At 40.4% G+C, this 17,541-nt stretch overlaps 1 protein-coding gene across 1 annotated transcript in view; it reads left to right on the top strand.

Moving 5' to 3' along the window:
- Window positions 1–17,201, top strand: part of LOC145410403 (uncharacterized) — an 88,213-nt gene extending 71,012 nt beyond the window's left edge. The window contains exon 18 of the mRNA XM_080280555.1: window positions 16,995–17,201. Coding sequence (XP_080136681.1) covers window positions 16,995–17,089 — 95 coding nt within the window. The 3' untranslated portion in view covers window positions 17,090–17,201. The remainder of the gene's footprint in view (window positions 1–16,994) is intronic.
- The last annotated feature ends 340 nt before the right edge of the window (window positions 17,202–17,541 follow it).

Here is a 17,541-nt window from a genome sequence, read left to right as displayed (position 1 = left end):
ATTCCATTTTTTTTAGTATTACCACAGAGTAAGCCAGTTTAGAACTGCTGTTTGTTTAAATAATGTGGGATTGTTGTCATACTGTTTTCATTTTGCTTACAAGCTAGTGTGAAGTTCATGATGATGATCAGTAGCTAATTTCTTGGCAGGCCTTTTTGATATTGGAGTGTTGCAGGTTGCAGCCTTTTACAGGATGTTCTTTGTTGTAAATCCCTTAACATGCTATATTATATAAAATGCCATGCATATTAACATCCTCTGAAAAATAAACAAGTATTTTACTGTAAAAACTTCAGACTTACAATCCATTATGAATTAAATGTGCATGAAACCCTTATGCTTTCACTGTTTGAGTGCAAGCAGAGCAAGGAAATGAAAAACATGGGATTAAGTACCAATAAATAATTTCTGGGATGCTGTTAATGATTAGTAAAACTTTAGGCTTCCAAAGAGCCTTCATCTTAATCTCCCCACCTGTGGATAATATATGGGGAACTGGGTAGGATGGTTAGTATAGCTACATGACTGAATTGTGATGCCATTCAGGAATATTCAGCAACCATTTATCAGGGACAAGACAGTAGGACCATTTACATAATTTTTAGGTCCAGAATAATATTCATTATTTTGGATATCAGTGTGTGCATGTACAACTAAGACTTATATATACAGTAAATGGAGAAATATGAAGTAGTAATATGTAGATTGATTGATTTAGCTGTATCTGTGGTAACATTCTGAATTTATTATACAGTCACTGACCGCATTACACAGGAATATTGTACCCAGAAGGCACTGCTTAACCCTTTCAGGTCTCAAATAGGTCCCAAGGTCACGTTTGAGAGACGCATTTTTTTGAAAAAAGTCAGGGTTTGCAAATAAAGAAAAAATATCATATTCATGCACAGGGAAATAATACACATCTGCCTATACAACATTAGAGCTTTACTCACTATACAAGTGCTGCCAAAATGATGGGAAGTTGCATGGCAAGTGGTGTGTGGTAGCGTGTGAGTATTGCCGTCTCGGTGGGTAGGTAATTTCTTGGTGCATAGGCGACATGATTGCATTGTTTGCATGTTTTTCCATTAAAAAAAAAAAACTGCAGTAATATATGTACATTATATCTCACGTGATTTGTGAATGATTCTTGAGATGTTTTCTTTACAGAAAATAACTAAACAGCTACAAGATCCATATAAAACTATCACTTACTAGTTACTACTGACTAACTGATTTTACTTTGCTCTTATTTTGCTTAGTACTGTACTGGCCAAAGCTGTGGGGGTGAGGACATGGGGATAAGCCTACGAGCATGCCTTTTTTATGTACGTACGTGTGTTTAGTTTATTGTTGCTAAGTATATCGTCCTGTGTACTTACAGGCAGCAGTAGAGACAGTGATCAAATATTTATTATTTCTCAAAATTGACAGTGTTATAAGCAGGCCTATAATCAGGAAATGTGAGAAACTCATGAAATATAAATCAGAAAAAAGTAAGGAGACACTAACAATCATTTGTCAATGAAAAAGGCAACTCTCGCTGCACGTGTATGTCCGCCTGGTAACAAATAAATGCATGGTAAATGTATAAAAGGCTATAGAAACAACCTTAGAAACCTAAAATCATAAATCTGTAATTATTCTCCCTCGGTCAGACACTCTAACACCCAGGAAATTCATATATATTGAGACATACAACGCGGTAATCTCTTGCTTGCCTGTGACACAGCACTATGTGCGTAGGGGGAAGGCAGGGGGTGGGGGATTGGAGGGAGAGTGGAGGGTGGGAGATAGAGGGGTGGGGGATTGGTGGGAGGTAGGAGGGTGGAGGAAGTAGGGGGTGGGGGATTGGAGGGAAAGTGGAGGTGAAAGGGTGGGAGGTAGAGGGGTGGGGAATCGGTGGGAGGTAGGGGGCTGGAGGAAGGGGGATATGAAAGGGAGAAGGAGCTGAGAGCTATGTATCCTCTAGAGCAGTAAAAATATATTGCAAACAATATTCTTTTGCTAATGAACTGTCTGATACCAAAAAAATTAAAAGATATTGCCAGATCAACAGTAAAATAAAACCAGTATGTGCAGCCCAACCCCCCACCATGATTAGCTCTTCCCAGACTGTTTAAACTAAAATATTGTAATCTGCGCATCCCTGGTGGAAGCAGAGGGGTCTGGGGAGCAGCTCGTATCCTCATTTCATTCACCAGCCTCACGCAACAGTTTTCATTCATGCCTAAATATGCTGCCACAGGAGTGGCTAGGAGACCCCTGCCGAGAAAGCCACTATAGTGGCCAGGAGACCTGAAAGGGTTAATGAGAGTCTCACGTTATGGGAGCCTTATATTTACATGTTAAAGGGTTTCATGGTATCCAAGCCAGCTGCAGGTTCACTTTTGGGGGTGATTTTCCTGATTTTTTTTTTGAGGACATTTACCTACCTAATAAAGACTTCATAACATACAGACACTGCAGTATTCCTCACCTTGAATGCAAGATGTTGTGGGCTTGCTGGGGGGAGGGGGAGTGGGGTTCTGAGGCAGGGCAGGACTCCTACTGGTCCCTGCCATGGTCCTCCTGCCATGCCGGTTCCATAGAGTCTTCTTCTTTAGAGCTAGAAGATGAGTCCTCAGAGTCCTGATTCCTCCGTTGCCACTCATCTACTTTCTCCACTAATCTTTCAAAGTCAGCAGAAACATCAGACATGGCATCTTACTCTTCTCAGTCTCGCTATTCAATCTTTTGACAAGGAAAGCAGCAGGTGAGGAGAGTCTGCTGGCGGTGGTGGGAAATTTTCTCACGTTGCAGGTCTTCATGGGCACATTGCATGCAACATGGTGTCCAGAGTTTCAGCACTGTGTGCCTCATCCACTTCATATGCTTGGATGGCTTCCTTCATCACTTCCACACCTGCCAAAATGTGGTTGATACGAGCCATGGACATAACTTGTGGAGTGTTTGGTGCCTCTGCCTGTTCTTCTGCTCCTGTGCCTCGTGATGTTCCCGGTCTAACTCGTCGATTCATTGCATGGCTTTTACCCTGTTGTCATCTTCGATCACCTCCACTAATTCATCCTCTTGTACCTGTTCACACCCAGGCGGTGGCTGAATCGGTAGAGAGGCGGCCTGCAGTCCTGATGGACCCAGGTTCGAATCCCGGCTGGGGCAGGGAACAGTTTAAGGATTTGAATTTCATGAAAACAGACTTTCCTGATCTACCAGATAACCCGCCGACATGTCATAAAAGTACCCCCGCTAATACCAATACACCAGTCCTGTATGAGACAGCCCTAGCATGTATTCAGTATGGACGGTGGGTGTTAGCGCCGAAGTGGTGACATGTAGAGAGGTGTATGGTATGTAGGAGGACTACTGGGCCTTGAGAGCAGGCTGTGAAGCCTATGCCCAGAAGTCGGACACATAAAAAAAAAAAAAAAAAAAAAAAAAGGCACAGCTTGGCATGCTCTGACTGCTTCCTCCCACAAAGCTTCCACCGAATGGGCCTCACCACCACTGCTGGCACACATCTCGGATGCCAGCTTTTGCCAGGCGTGCATGATAGTAGCAACAGAGACTGGTCCCATGTCTTGAGAATGTTGGTGACAACATTCTTCGTGTAGTAGCATTTCCAAAATGCCGCAGCTGTCAAGAGGCGACATTCAGCTGGGTAAGGCTGGACCACATGGGACAGACCAGGCTGCGGCTCTGCTGGGTCAGGCTGAGGCACACGGGATGGACCAGGCTGCGGTTCTGTTGGTTCATCAAGCAGCTCCTCATCTGATAATGCCTCCTCTACTTTCTCGTCAGCCTCAAACAGTCCCTCTGCTAACATATGTTTTTCTTCGCTGTTGTCAATGGCTTCTTGGAGGTAGTGAAATATTAGTGTCTTGTAGTTGTACTTGAAGCTGCCAGTGATCTCCTGGTCAAGGGGTTGCATCAGGCAAGTCATGTTGGCAGGCAAGAAAACAACTTTGACAGATGGATGCAAGCCCTCTTGGTAGGTTAGGTGACCAGGGGCATTGTCTAGAACCAAGAGGATCTGGAAAGGGATGCCAAGATCACGACACCTTCATTTGGCATCTGGAATGAAATACTCTTTAAACCATCCATCCATCCATCCATCATCCAATCCTTTGTTTCCCCATGAGGAGCAGAGGAGCCTAGGGCTAGGCATGTTGGTCCTGACATATAAGAGGATAGTGACCAGCCTCACTCATCCCTGAGTGGCATTGCATGAGCAATAAACCCCAACCACTCTTTGGATATAAACCTGCACCGGCTCAATCTGATTGGAGTGCCTTAATTGCCCACTAAACCACCAGGCGCCATAATTTGGTTATATAGTTATCACCCAGCGTAGTAAATGGTTTCCTAGTGTACACGAAACCATTTGGCTTGTCACTCTGTGTATAGTCACCCGTGGACAGAAGGAAGAGGAAAGAATGAAGAAAAGAAAGACAGAAGAGGAAGGATGGAAAGAATGAAGGAAGAAAGGAAAGGGCAGGCACCCGAGAGCAGCACTACATCGAATGGGTGGATGATGAATGCCTCTGCCAACCAACCATTTAATGTTCCTCGTGTCATCCAACCAGTCTTTTATTTTTCTCAGTAGACTCCTGACTCATTCATAACCTTCAGGTGTTTGAAACATCTAGGTTTCTGAACTTTACTGATGATTAAAGGTTTCATCTTGTGCCCTGCCACATTACAAGTAAGCAAAATTGAGACACATACCTTGTCCACCTTGTAACCTCATCCTTGATGATGCCCCTTCGCAATGTGGGTGGTTTTCAGCATTTCCTTATACCACAGTCCTGTCTCATCAGTACCGTAAATCTGCTAACTGCTGTTGCCTCCCTCACTGATTATCTCCTTCAGGGTAGCTGCAAAGGTGTCTGCTTACGCTCGTTCTCCAGTCACTTGAACTCTCTCTAGTTCCATCCTTCTCTTGAATTTGGCGTACCAGCCGCCTGATGCCTTAAATCTTCCAAGTGATTTTGAAAGCTTGCGGCAGGCTTCAGCATAAAGGTGGTGGGCCTGTCTACGAATATTTAGCGAATCTGTTGGTGCGCCCTCCTTCTCTTTCCTGTTGCAGTACATAAGCAAGAATCTTTCCATCATAACAAGAGCCGGGTCAGTCGCTCGTACCCTGTTGTCCATCAGAGAGCTGCCATAAGCCTGAGTTGTATTCAGAAAGGTGTCCTTCTTGTCCAGAATCGTACGAATGATGGACTTGAGTTGTTTTCAGAAAGGTGTCCTTCTTGGCCAGAATCGTTTTTCAGAAGGGTGTTCTTCTTGGCCAGAATCGTACGAATGATGGACTTCTTTGTAGAACCTGACTATGTCACAGTTCCTCTCGCCCTTACCTTTTCTCTTTATTACATTCACTTATTGCTCCTGCATCAAAGACTTCTGACATTTGACTGGTTCAGGCTTCAGCGGCATGGTGGGGGCGGATTAGGTGGTAAAAAATAAATAAATAAATAAAAAGTCACAAATAGCACGAGCGGAGTCAGAGCTCGGGGAGAGGGCAGGCTCAGGTGGAGAAGAAATGCTCAGTGGACCATGACGACACACTGTGAAGACACATGATAGCAATAAGTCATTGACCGACAATCTGCGTTATGTCCATCATTTTCGTCATAGTCTGATTTTGAAATATAAACAGGTGCCTTCCATCGTGTTATATCCATCTTTTCAGTGTAGTCAAATTTTGCAAAAATGAACAGGTTCCTCCTGCTGCGTTATTTGTATTTTTTGCCATGTAGGAAGATTTTGCAGCACAAATGGGTGCTTCCTGCACTCTGTGAGATTCACTTGATAGGATCACGTGTTATGTGGTCAGTGACTGTCCTGCAATTATTTTGAGAAAGTGAAGGATCTACTGTAGTGTTATGCAGAAGAAATCAGTGTCAAGTATTGTGCAGATACTCTGTCAGGCAGCATGGAACTTGAAGTACAGTATAGGCAAAAGTGACCAGGACTCACTTGAATACTCAAGATAATATTTGCATTGCTGTATCAATTATCATAGTGACTCTTGTTGTGGCAGTAATGCAAGATGAGGGGAGGATACAGAAAACATTAATTTTGTAGAGACTTGGAGAAATATAAGTTCAGTTTTAATGTATTCCCTGTTGAACGTTTTTCTCATCTTGCTAGAAATGCAATAGCATTATAATGCAGTATATTGAATTATTTCAGCACTTTTTTTTTTTTTTTTTTTTTTTTTTTTTTTTTCCTTAGGAGTAATCGCAAGGATATTATGAAGAGTAGATCAGAACTATACAGACCTGCATGAAATGTAATACAGTAGTGTTGCAAAATATTTTAAAATAATTTGTTAGAATTAATACATAGGCCTATCTCACCGCTCTGTTCTCAGCTTGAGGTGTATAAACATTTGAGATCAGTCATATTAGAATTTATTATGGAGGTACTGTCTTTATAGAGAATTCATACTGCAATGCAACTAGTAGATACAATGAGATATGCTTCTCTCTGGTACAGTAATTATTAGATATGCCTCTTATTAGGTTCAGTGGTAGGAATGTCACATCCTTGCTTACTTAACACTTTTCCAGTCAGTGTTTCCCATATCCCATCAGTCTGTATCTTCCCTTTCCTCTCATGCTGTGCAGTGTTTGTATCCCTGATCCCATCCTCCTGTAAAATTCCATTCTTCTCTTGCTCTTTACTGCTTATTTTCCATATCCCATCCTTCTAAACATTCATTCCTCGCTTTCTCTTTAGTGTTTGTCCTTTATCTCATCCCTCTGTATCTTCCACTGCTCTCTTGCTCTTTCCATGGCTAACGTATGTGCCATCCACTACACACATCTATTACACTTCAGCACTGAGCGACACAACCCTGGGCGGGGATGAGAATGGGTGAGCAAATATTGAAGTCTTGCTGCAACATTTTTCTTCTTCCTATAATTCTGTCAGGTGGCCTTGACTGTGTAGAGCCTCATGTTTTTTATAACAGCTTATTTTATTTGAACACAAAAACTTAAGTACAGTACTTTAAATTATTAAGAGGTAATACAGTGTTACTTTTCCAAAAGAAATTTGTTGTATTGAAGTATACAGAGCCGCTAATAATGATTACATTGTCAGTAAATAGATTTATTTTTCATTTAAAATTTAATTGTGCTAATAATACCCAAGGTAGTAACAGTTAAATCTTTTAAAATGGGAGCAAGACACAGTCAATGCCAAAGAAAACTGAGAGCACTCTGGACCATACTTTCCAAAGCAGAAAATTTCTTATATAATTTTTTTATTTCATGTATTTTTGTGTAAAAAAAAAAAAAAAAAAAAAAATGGATCTTCATTTTTATAAGACCATGTGAGGTACCCAGGGATGTCGACCCAAGTCAATGTGTCCTTAGATTAAAAAAGGGCTTGTAGAGGTGTAATGCAAGGAATGTCTGAGATGAAGTACCAGCACCGGAAACAGTGGGTCACTGACTATTGAGGCAAAAATTTTAGAGACTGTTTCTTCCTTATTAATTATCACCATCCTGTCGTATATCAATTTCCATTGTTATGGAGTGGATAGAATCCAGCAGCATGAAAAGGAGAAGGGAAAGCAGGGTCAAAAAAATTCGTGATTCCAGCCCGTAGGCTAAAGAGTCCATAATTTTCTTCATAAATACCTGTGGGATAGTGCCTGGTGGAGGCATTGCCATCAACTGATGAATCCAGTCCAAAAGCTGCTTTTTTAGGCTTGATTTATGAAGCCTTACAGCAGAAGAAACCAAAATTGAAAGTAAGAGACTGAAGTTGACTGGAGAAATAATCATATATCCTCAGACTCTGAGGTAATTATGAGTAGTAGTTCTTTAAAGAAGAAAAAGTATATTCCACACTTTCACTAGTCTGCCATTTTCATGTGAGGGCCACAGACCACCATCAGGCAGTGATACAGAAGCCAGTACAGTTGTCTGTTTAATAATACTGTATAGAGAAATGAGAAAGATGTGTCATCCCTAATTTTTTGCACTTTTAACTTTTTTTTTTTCCCCATCACAAAATACACTAGTTTAAGTTGTATGATGGGATGATACAATTTGTTGTTAATCACCTGAAAATACACTTTAACTACTAGTTTGTAATATATGGTGATGTACTCAGGCATTACAAAGGGTTTTTAGGCACTCACTTAGGCAGATTATGGCTCTGTGGACCCTTTTTAAAGGGGTTGTCATTATTTTCATGTTTTCATTGTTCACGGGTGTGTCTGTTTTCTTTACCCACAAAGAATGAGGGGTTACTGCAGCACGGTTTGTCATAGTGCAAACTTCAGCTTGATTGTGACTATTTTTAGCAGAGTACATGTGGTTAATGATTGTTCTAATTTTCATTATATCATTAGTCTCTCCTTAACACTCAAAAGTTTCATATTTCCCTTATTTGAGTAAAATCCTGTTTCAGTAGCATTTGAGTAAAATCCTGTTTCAGTAGCTAGAGAAAATCCATTAGTGATGGATTTTCTCCATCATTGAGTAGGATCTTCAGAAAATGAGTACAGAGTATGGCTTGATGATGCAAATTGGGCTGTTGCTGGTGTTTCATAAGATTTGGGTTTCATTGTATCATAGAAAATTCATGTGTTGACGGTTAAGATTTTGAGCCTATACAATACTCATGCAAAATGAGTTTTGAAAGTTTGCCCATATAATAATCAGCTAACACCAGCCTCTCTTCTTGGTACCATGGCTGAGGTGTTCTTCAATGTGTAAGACTGAAATTTTCACATCAGTGTCCCTGGGTACTAAGTAGGAGTAAATGAGATGCACTGGGATAACAGTACTTAAATCAAGTGTACTGTCTTGCTGTTAAGCTCCATAGTTTCTTTTGCAGTGTTGGGATTTTGTCCTGCTGAATTAATTCTGTCTTCATTCATGCTCAGTACATTATTAAAACAGTATAGAGCTATTGCTTATGACCAGGCAATACTGATGCTGCTTTTAAATGAACGCAGATCCACAAAAAACAACTGCCTTTGTTTGAAATTATGGCCCTTACATTGTGGGTGTTTCCTGGAGGTCAAGACAAGAGCAGTAGGGGTTAGTTAACACTCTTGTTTATGTGTGAAGTTAGTGGATCTGGCTTGATCACTAATCACCTGCTGGACTTTGCTCACTATCTTACAAAAACATTATGATGAGAGGTCCTTATAAGTGGCACTTGCCAAGATAGCAATTGTGCTACTCTTTGAAGAGCAATTGGATTTAAAAAAAAAAAAATCCCTCCAATTCCCTTTCCCGTTCTTACAAGGAAGATTGAAAGTCGATACAGTGCCTTTGACAATGTCTGTCTGTGTAACAGTTTGAATATACAAAGTCCTTTGTGATGATACCATTCATTATTCATTCATTTTTTCATGGCATATATTTTTGTTATTATTTATTCAGCTATGCATATAACAAAATGAATATTCTTCTGAATTACAGTATTTTTGCTGCTGAATATCAGCATGTTTGCATACTTTACCATACACATACAGTACTTTGTTATGTGGGTTGCTGAGGTTGTCCCCGGTATCAGAATTTAGATGAGAATGGAAGAGTAACACCTTGGAGTTCAGGGAGGTAGGTAGTGCTGCACATGGTTTTCAGTCTGGTACCCATAAAATAAAATTGTTTCAGTACCAAAGGGATCTCAGAGTGCAGTTAATCACCCTCTGGGGTTGGTAAATAATCTTTATGCCAGTGTAAGTATTGGTGTGCATCAGGGGTCAGTCTTGAGCCCCTTATTGTTTGTCATGGTGCTTGAATCTCTCATGTTGCTTCAGAAATGGACTCCCATGGGCGATGTTGTATGCTGATGACTTGATGTTGACTGCAGAGAATGAAAGGGAGGTGGAGGAGAGATTTAGGATATGGAGACTGAAAGGGCACAGGTGTTTGAGAGTAAATGTGTATAAAACAAGAGTGATGATATCTAGGGCTGGTGGCAGTACTGTCAGTGGCCATGTGCAGTTTGCCACAAGGGTGTGGGAAGTAACTCCATCCCGTGCATTGTTTGTGACAAGTGGGTGCATAAAAGATGTAGTGATATTAGAGGCAGACTGCAAGATAATGCTGATTTCGTGTGCGTGGTTCGTCGGGGAGAGCATGTATAGAGTGTCAGGCATGAAAGGATTGATCTTGTTGTTGAGGCTCTTGAGTGTGTAGAGGAGTGTTGTTATTTGGGGGACATGTTATATGCTGGAGGTGGGGCTGGAGCCAGCTTTGTAGCTAGGGTAAGAAGTGGTTTAAGGAAGTTCAGGGAATTGTTGCCTCAACCAGTATTGAGAGGGCTCCCTCTCAGTGCTAAGGGATCCTTGTATGTAACATGTGTTAGGAGTATAATGCTGTATGGCATTGAAACCCGGGCAGTAAAAGAAGAGGATATTCGTAGTCTAAAATGTGCAGAAATAGCAATGATTTAGATGGATGTGTAGTGTGTCCTTAAATGTGAAGTCTGGGGGGGCTAGGATTACGAATGAAGAGTTGAGAGGAAGGATGGGACTGAAGTATTGTTGTTGTGATGTGGAGGGGTAGATTGAGATGGTCTGCGCATGTGAAGAGGGTGGAGGACAACATTTAGGTACGGAAAGTGAGAAGTGTGAATATCAGGGATAGGGTTGTGAGAGGCAGCCCAATAAAGACCCGGGATGAGGTCTTTGAATGTGACCTCAGGGATAAGGGACTGAATAGGGAGGCTGCCAGAGATCGAGCAGCATTGAGGGCTGCCAGTAGGTGACCAAGGGCAACACATGCAAGCATGTTGGAGCCAATATAAACAATATGAATGAACATTTCAACATAATCTGGAGAAAAATGTTTTTATCTGGCAATAACTTAACCACTTAACTCAGATGCTTCTTTTATGTTCCTATTATTATTATTTATTATTATTATTACTATTTTTATTATTTATTATTATTGTAGGTGGTGGTGACCATCATCCACTCACTTGATGTAGTGCTGCCTACTTCTTCCTTAGCCTTTATCATTCTTTTTCTGTGCCTGCCCTCCTCTCTTCCTATTTCTCCCATCTTTCCTGTCACTTCTTATTGCTTTTCTTTCCATAACAGGTGGCTTTACATTGAGTGACAAGCCAGATGGTTTCCTGTAAGCCAAGAAACCATTTACAGTGCTGGGTGGTAACCATATAACCAAACCATACATGCTCCCTATGTGTCAATAAGTGGGTTGGTGGAGGGTTAGTTCCCCTCCCTCTAAAACAAATAAATCAAGTCAAATCGCCACCCCATATAGGATTATGGCATCTGGCAATAGATAGATAGATTATTATTATTATTATTATTATTATTATTATTATTATTGTTATTATTGTTAATATTACTTATTGTTATTATTATTATTATTATTATTAATATTATTAATTGTTATTATTGTTATTATTATTATTAGTCTATCTATCTATCTATATACCTAGGCTGCTTCCCCCAAGGAAAGGGAGGTAACCGAGACAGGACGACTCACTCTCCATTTACTCATCCATTCAAACACATTCATTCGCATCTTAGCTCCAAAGGGGAGAACGGACAGATCCTCACCGCATTATTATTATAATTATTATTATTATAATAATACTAGTGGAGAAGGGAGAAAAAGTGAGCAGATGGAGAGAACACTTTAAGGAATTGTTGAACGTAGAGGATGGAAGTAATGCGAGTATAAGTGGCTGGGGAATGGCTGGGAGAAGGAGGGAGGTGAGAAGACAGGAAGAAATCAGTAGGATAGAAGTTGTGGAAGCAGTGAAGAAAATTAAATCGGGGAAAGCCCCAGGAATTGATGGAGTGTGTGGTGAAATGCTGAAGCATGGGGGAGAGATAGTAGTAGAATGGATGTGGAAGATGTGCAGATTGGCCTGGGAGGAAGGTAGAGTCCCGGAGGATTGGAAGTCAGGTATAATTATTCCCTTGTACAAAGGAAAAGGGGAAAAAGAAGTGTGTGGTAATCATAGGGGCATTTGTCTTCTTAGTATAATAGGAAAAGTGTATGGTAGGATACTTATAGACAGAGTTAGAGAAAGAACGGAGAAATTAGTTGGAGAAGAACAGGGAGGCTTTAGGAAGGGAAGAGGTTGTGTAGATCAGATATTCATTCTTAGATCTTTAGTGGAAAAGTTCCTAGAGAAGGGAAAGAAGTTGTATGCGGCTTTCATGGATTTGGAGCAAGCATATGACAGGGTGGATAGACAAGGATTGTGGAAAGTGTTAAGAATATATGGAGTAGATGGGAAGTTGTTGAATGCTGTGAAGAGTATGTATGATGGTGCGAAGGCTTTAGTGCGTGTGGATGGTGAACTAAGTGAGTTTTTCTCTTTGAAAGTTGGTTGGAAACAGGGATGTGTCATGTCTCCATGGTTGTTCAATCTGTACATGGATGGGGTAATAAAAGAGGTACAAGGTAGGGTAGTGGATGTTGGAGTGGCCCTGGTGAGAGAGGATAGTGTTTGGAAACTCCCTGTACTGTTGTTTGCAGATGATACTGTGTTGTTGAGTGAAGACGAAGGGGAGCTGCAAGGCTTGGTGGATGAGTTTGGGAGAGTGTGTAAGAAATGGAACCTAAAGGTGAATGTAGGGAAGAGTAAAGTGATGGTCTTTGAGAGAGGTGAAGTTAGTGAATGTACAGCGAGGTTAGATGGTGAGGAATTGGAAAATGTGAGTACGTTTAAGTATTTGGGTAGTGTGATGAGTAAGGATGGAGGTTTGGAGGGTGAAGTGCTTGAAAGGGTACAGTAGGGAAGAAAGGTTGCTGGTTCCTTGAAAGCAGTGATAAGAAACAGGGAAGTGAGCATGGAAGTGAAAAAGTTACTACATGACAGTATTGTGATACCAACTCTAACGTACGGAAGTGAAGCTTGGACATTGTTGGAAGGACACAAGTCAAGAGTGAGAGCAGTGGAAATGAGTTATTTAAGAGGAGCCTGTGGAGTCACGTGGAGAGACAGGCTGACGAATGAGGATATAAAGGAGCGTTGTGGTGTGGATGTGGATGTGATAGGAAGCGTTATGAGGAACACACTGAGGTGGTTTGGCCATGTGGAGAGGATGGAGGGTGAGAGACTGACGAAGGGAGTGTATGTGAGTGAGGTGGAGGGGGGAAGAGGGAGGGGGAGGCCGAGGATGAGATGGAGGGATGGGGTGGAGAGGTATATGAGAGAGGGGGGTGTGAGTTGGGATCAGGGCAGTGAAATGGCAGGGGACAGGGCGACTTGGAGGCGATTTGTTTGTGGCCACCCCAAACAGGATTGAGGTGTCTGGCAATAGATAGATTGATAGATTATTATTATTATTATTATTATTATTATTATTATTATTATTATCATTACTGTTATTTCAGCTTGACAGGGAATCAGTAGTGAAGGGGATAATGAAGACTGTATCAAACCCTTCCAGTTTTAAAAAATCTTCCTTAGCAGAAGAAAATTTCCAGAAAGTAGCAAGAATGGATCAGAAAAGCAAATCGAGGGTCTGAAGTCAGTAATAGAGCCTGCCACCCTGAGTGTGCCCATAATTAAGATTACTCCTCTACTTATGAATTCTTCATTACAAGGTCTGTCCAAAAAGAAGTGAGTTGGCAGAGGGTTAGTGTCCCTTCCCATAAAACCACTAATTCAGGGTAATGACCACCCTCTACAGGATTAAGGCATCTGGCAATACTGTAGGTAGATAGATGTACTTACAACTTAATCAAACTTTTCTCCAAAATACTCCCCTCCATTGTTCAAACAATGTTCCCAGCATTTTTTCCATTCTGGAATGTGTTTTCAGGGATGGTGGTCAGTTCTTGTAGCAAATTTTCTTGTATTTCTTCAGTTGTCTGAAATCAGGCCTTGCAAGGTGGATTTCAACTTTGGGAACAAAAGAAAAATGTCCACAGGGACCAGACTGGGGGATGATAGTTGTCGCGTGCTTCAACAAAAGTTCATGGATAAGGAATGATATATGAGCAGGTGCATTGTCATGGTGCAGCATCCAGGTTTTGCTTGTCCATGTCTCAGGCCTCTTCCTTCTCACTGTCTGTCTCAAATACTTCAGGACATCCAGGTAAAGCTCTTTATTGACTGTGTGACCACATGGAACAAATTCATGATGAACTATGCCCTTCCAATAAAATAAGACAATCAACATTACCTTCACGTTGGAGTGACTCTGACGTGCTTTTTTTAGTTACAGTGACAGTGTTTCAACTCACCGTGACAACTGCCTTTTTGTTCTGACATTGTAGCCTTACACTCTTTCATCATCTGTTATGACATTTTTAAAAAGTTTTCATCAGCATTCAAATAGTCAAACAGTTCCTGACTGACTGTCACACGGTTCTCATTTTGCACATCTGTCAGCAGACACGGCACAGATTTTGCAGCAACATGGTGCATCTTCAGTTTTTATGTTAAAATCGTGTGGTACAAACTTTTACAGGTGCCTGCTTCTTTGGAAACTACACAGACAGTTAGGCATTGGTTTTCGTGGATCACAGCATACACTTTCTCAGCATGATCTTTGTCTGTTAACTTGGAAGGCTGTCCATATTTGGGATCATCTTCAGTGGATCTTCTTCCCGGTTTGAACCACTTGACTCATTTATGACATAGCATACAGCTCAGACAATCATCCCCATAAGCCTGTTTTGACATTGAAATGTCTCTGTAAAAGTTTTTCTGTTTGAAACAGAAATTCATGGAAACACGTTGTTCATCAAGGTCCTTCATTGTTCAACTTGTAACAAATTGCCAAGTGCACTGAACACATGCTCACTCATTGTGTGTACCTCGATGGCTAAGTGACATGGCATGATGTGGCTAGTGTTAAGACTAAAACTTAAAATCGTCGCTACACATCGCTCCAGTTGTGAGCAAACTAGGCCAGCTCGTTGGCACGCTACTTTAAAAGTTTGGCTTTTTTTTTGGACATACCTCGTTTAGTGTTTTTTTTTTTTTTATGGTGAGCAGAGTCCTGCAGATACATTCATAAATCCCCTCTAAGAAAAAAAATTCTTCAGGTAGATTTTTTTTTTCGTGGCAGTCAGTTTTTCAGATGTATTGTAATGCTAAATCTTGCTGAAATTCATCATGAGCAAGCAGCAATTCCGTAATCCAGGACATTTAATGTCATAGTTCAAAGTTAAGTGCATATTCATCAAGCTTCTCAGAGCATGAGTCATGTGGTTTTATTGAATAATAATTTAGCTGTATATGTGTATCATTCTGTTCATGATTGGATACAGTGGATCCCTTGGTATATCATGGAAGATCTTACCCAGTGCCATTAGAATAGTTGTTAGTGAGATAAATATGATTGCATGAATATAGTATATAGTACTTAATCAGTAAATTATATGTGTGCACAGACCTTACCTTCTAATTTGGGGGCTCAGTATTTTTACTGTATATTCAGTTATTGGTAAACCTTTTCTATTGGAGTAAATTGAAAACCTTGGTTATCCCCTTCAGGCATGGGCATGCTTTTCTGTGTACAGTATTCCTTATGCATAATAATTGTGTGGAAAACTGTGTCACACACTTCCTTCATTTACAGTACAGTACGAGTCTTTTTACTACATAAAAAAGTCAAGATAGGTCATACTTTAAAAATTATATCATAACTTACATTTCAAGCACTGCAAACTGTCACTACAATAGCATATACCAGTTATGCTGCCAGGAGTAGCAAAATAGTTGAAAGACTTACATGCATCATTAATGTTTGCATTATGAAATTCCTAATTTCCTTGGTGTGTTGCAAAATACTGAGAAGACTAAAACATGGGTATATATAGTAATGCATTTTGTTATGCCTGACATTCCACCCTCCTTGTTATGCAGGACCTCATTTGACATTCAGCAACTAAGGACATGGCTGAAGCCAGACGTTTAACATGTGCCAGTAGAAGAGAAACTTTGGTTTAAAAAAAAGAAAAAAAAAAAAGTTGAATTGCTCTAACTCTTTGGTAATATGCTCATATGTGGTGGTAGGATTTTCTCTTAGTAAGATTGGCCTTAGATAGAATGAAAACCCCAAGTATATGCAGATCAGTTGAAAGAGCACTGGTATATAAGATTACAGCAGTGGTTAACCTTTGTCCTAAGTGCCAACTTGGCCCTATGAATAAAATCATTGCTTGGGTCCAACATTAAAAGAAATGATTCACCAGTTTTCCATGTTGTACAGAGATAGAACAGTTGCATGGGTTCAGCCACACCTTAAAGTGCTTCCCTGATCTCTCCGTGGAGTAAATTACCAGGGTTGTGAATAAAACCCTTCATTTGCTGGTGAGGGAGGCATAGTGCTTATATTGTTAACATGTCCATACCTGGTCCTGAAAGGTAATTACAGGGTAATAACTGACTAGGCAGAACAAATTTCCTCAGAAAATGAATCCAGCTAAGGACTGCTGATGGGTTAGTAACTCCTCTGATGGTTGCTGGCATTGGCACTCATCGCAGTGTGTTCCTTTGATTGTTCTCAAGTCATTAGAAGAACCCAGTTTGAAGAGTGAGTCCCAGCAAGTATGATGGAAGGATGGATTGGCCAGGAGGGCAGTAACATTATACTCTTCCCTCACCAGCACATGGGTGGATCTTAAAACAACACTGACTATTCACAAACACTTGGAATCTAATGCTATTATCTTAATAGTCTTCCCAAGCCATCCCCATGGTATTGGATGCTAAAATTCACTTGAAAGAGAACAGTAAGGTCAATGATCAGCCCTCAGCTAGAGCATGTAATGAAATGATTTGTTAAAAAAAAAAAAAAGTTATTGTCTGAATTACCAGTAGTGATTTTCCAGTACAGGTACAATAATAAATAAAATAATTTCACCACTGAGTTATGGACATATTACCTCATTTGAAAATACAGTCTAAGTCATTCATTCATAATCAATACTATATTGGTTATGTATTTGTTGTAACAAGGTGGGTGACCAAAAACCTAAGAAGTTTAATCTGTAGTATTCTTCCTTCAACAGTAATTGATCGAGTGATGGTGTGTGAGGATGACGAGGATTTAGACGATGATTTGGAAGGTGGAGGCGTCCAGGAGTGGGGTGAGAGTGATTACTGACCACTCTGCAGTACTGAATACCCTTAGTCACTTTCTCAATCAGTTACACAAAAATAATAGTGATGTGATAATTGAGCAGACTTGTTAACCCATATTTACAGTAGTTCCTCTCTGCAAGATATTTTAACCCTTTCAATCTGGGTGTTATCCTTTTTAGTTTATTCTTGCTGCACCTAGATGATTTTCTTCAACTTAAAAGCCTTTCATATTTGATGATACCATTAAGGCAATGTCTAACCCACTTTAAAAAGTCTGTCCTGAGCTGAATAAGATCATCAAGTGATGGCAAGAATAAAATAAAAAAGATGCTCCCCGACTCTGTAGATTATTAGTTGTAATACTGTACATCTTTCTGTGTTGAAGGCAAGTCTGAGTTAAATGAGAATCTTGGTGATATCAGGAGATGCTACATTATTTAGGTGTCAGAGAGGCTGTTTGATATATTTTATTTT

Source organism: Coenobita brevimanus, chromosome 85 (assembly GCF_032717465.1).
Source record: "Coenobita brevimanus isolate Jiangsu-jjx chromosome 85, ASM3271746v2, whole genome shotgun sequence".
In the NCBI taxonomy this organism is placed as follows: Eukaryota; Metazoa; Arthropoda; class Malacostraca; order Decapoda; family Coenobitidae; genus Coenobita; species Coenobita brevimanus.
This window is presented reverse-complemented; position numbering and strand designations above follow the sequence as displayed.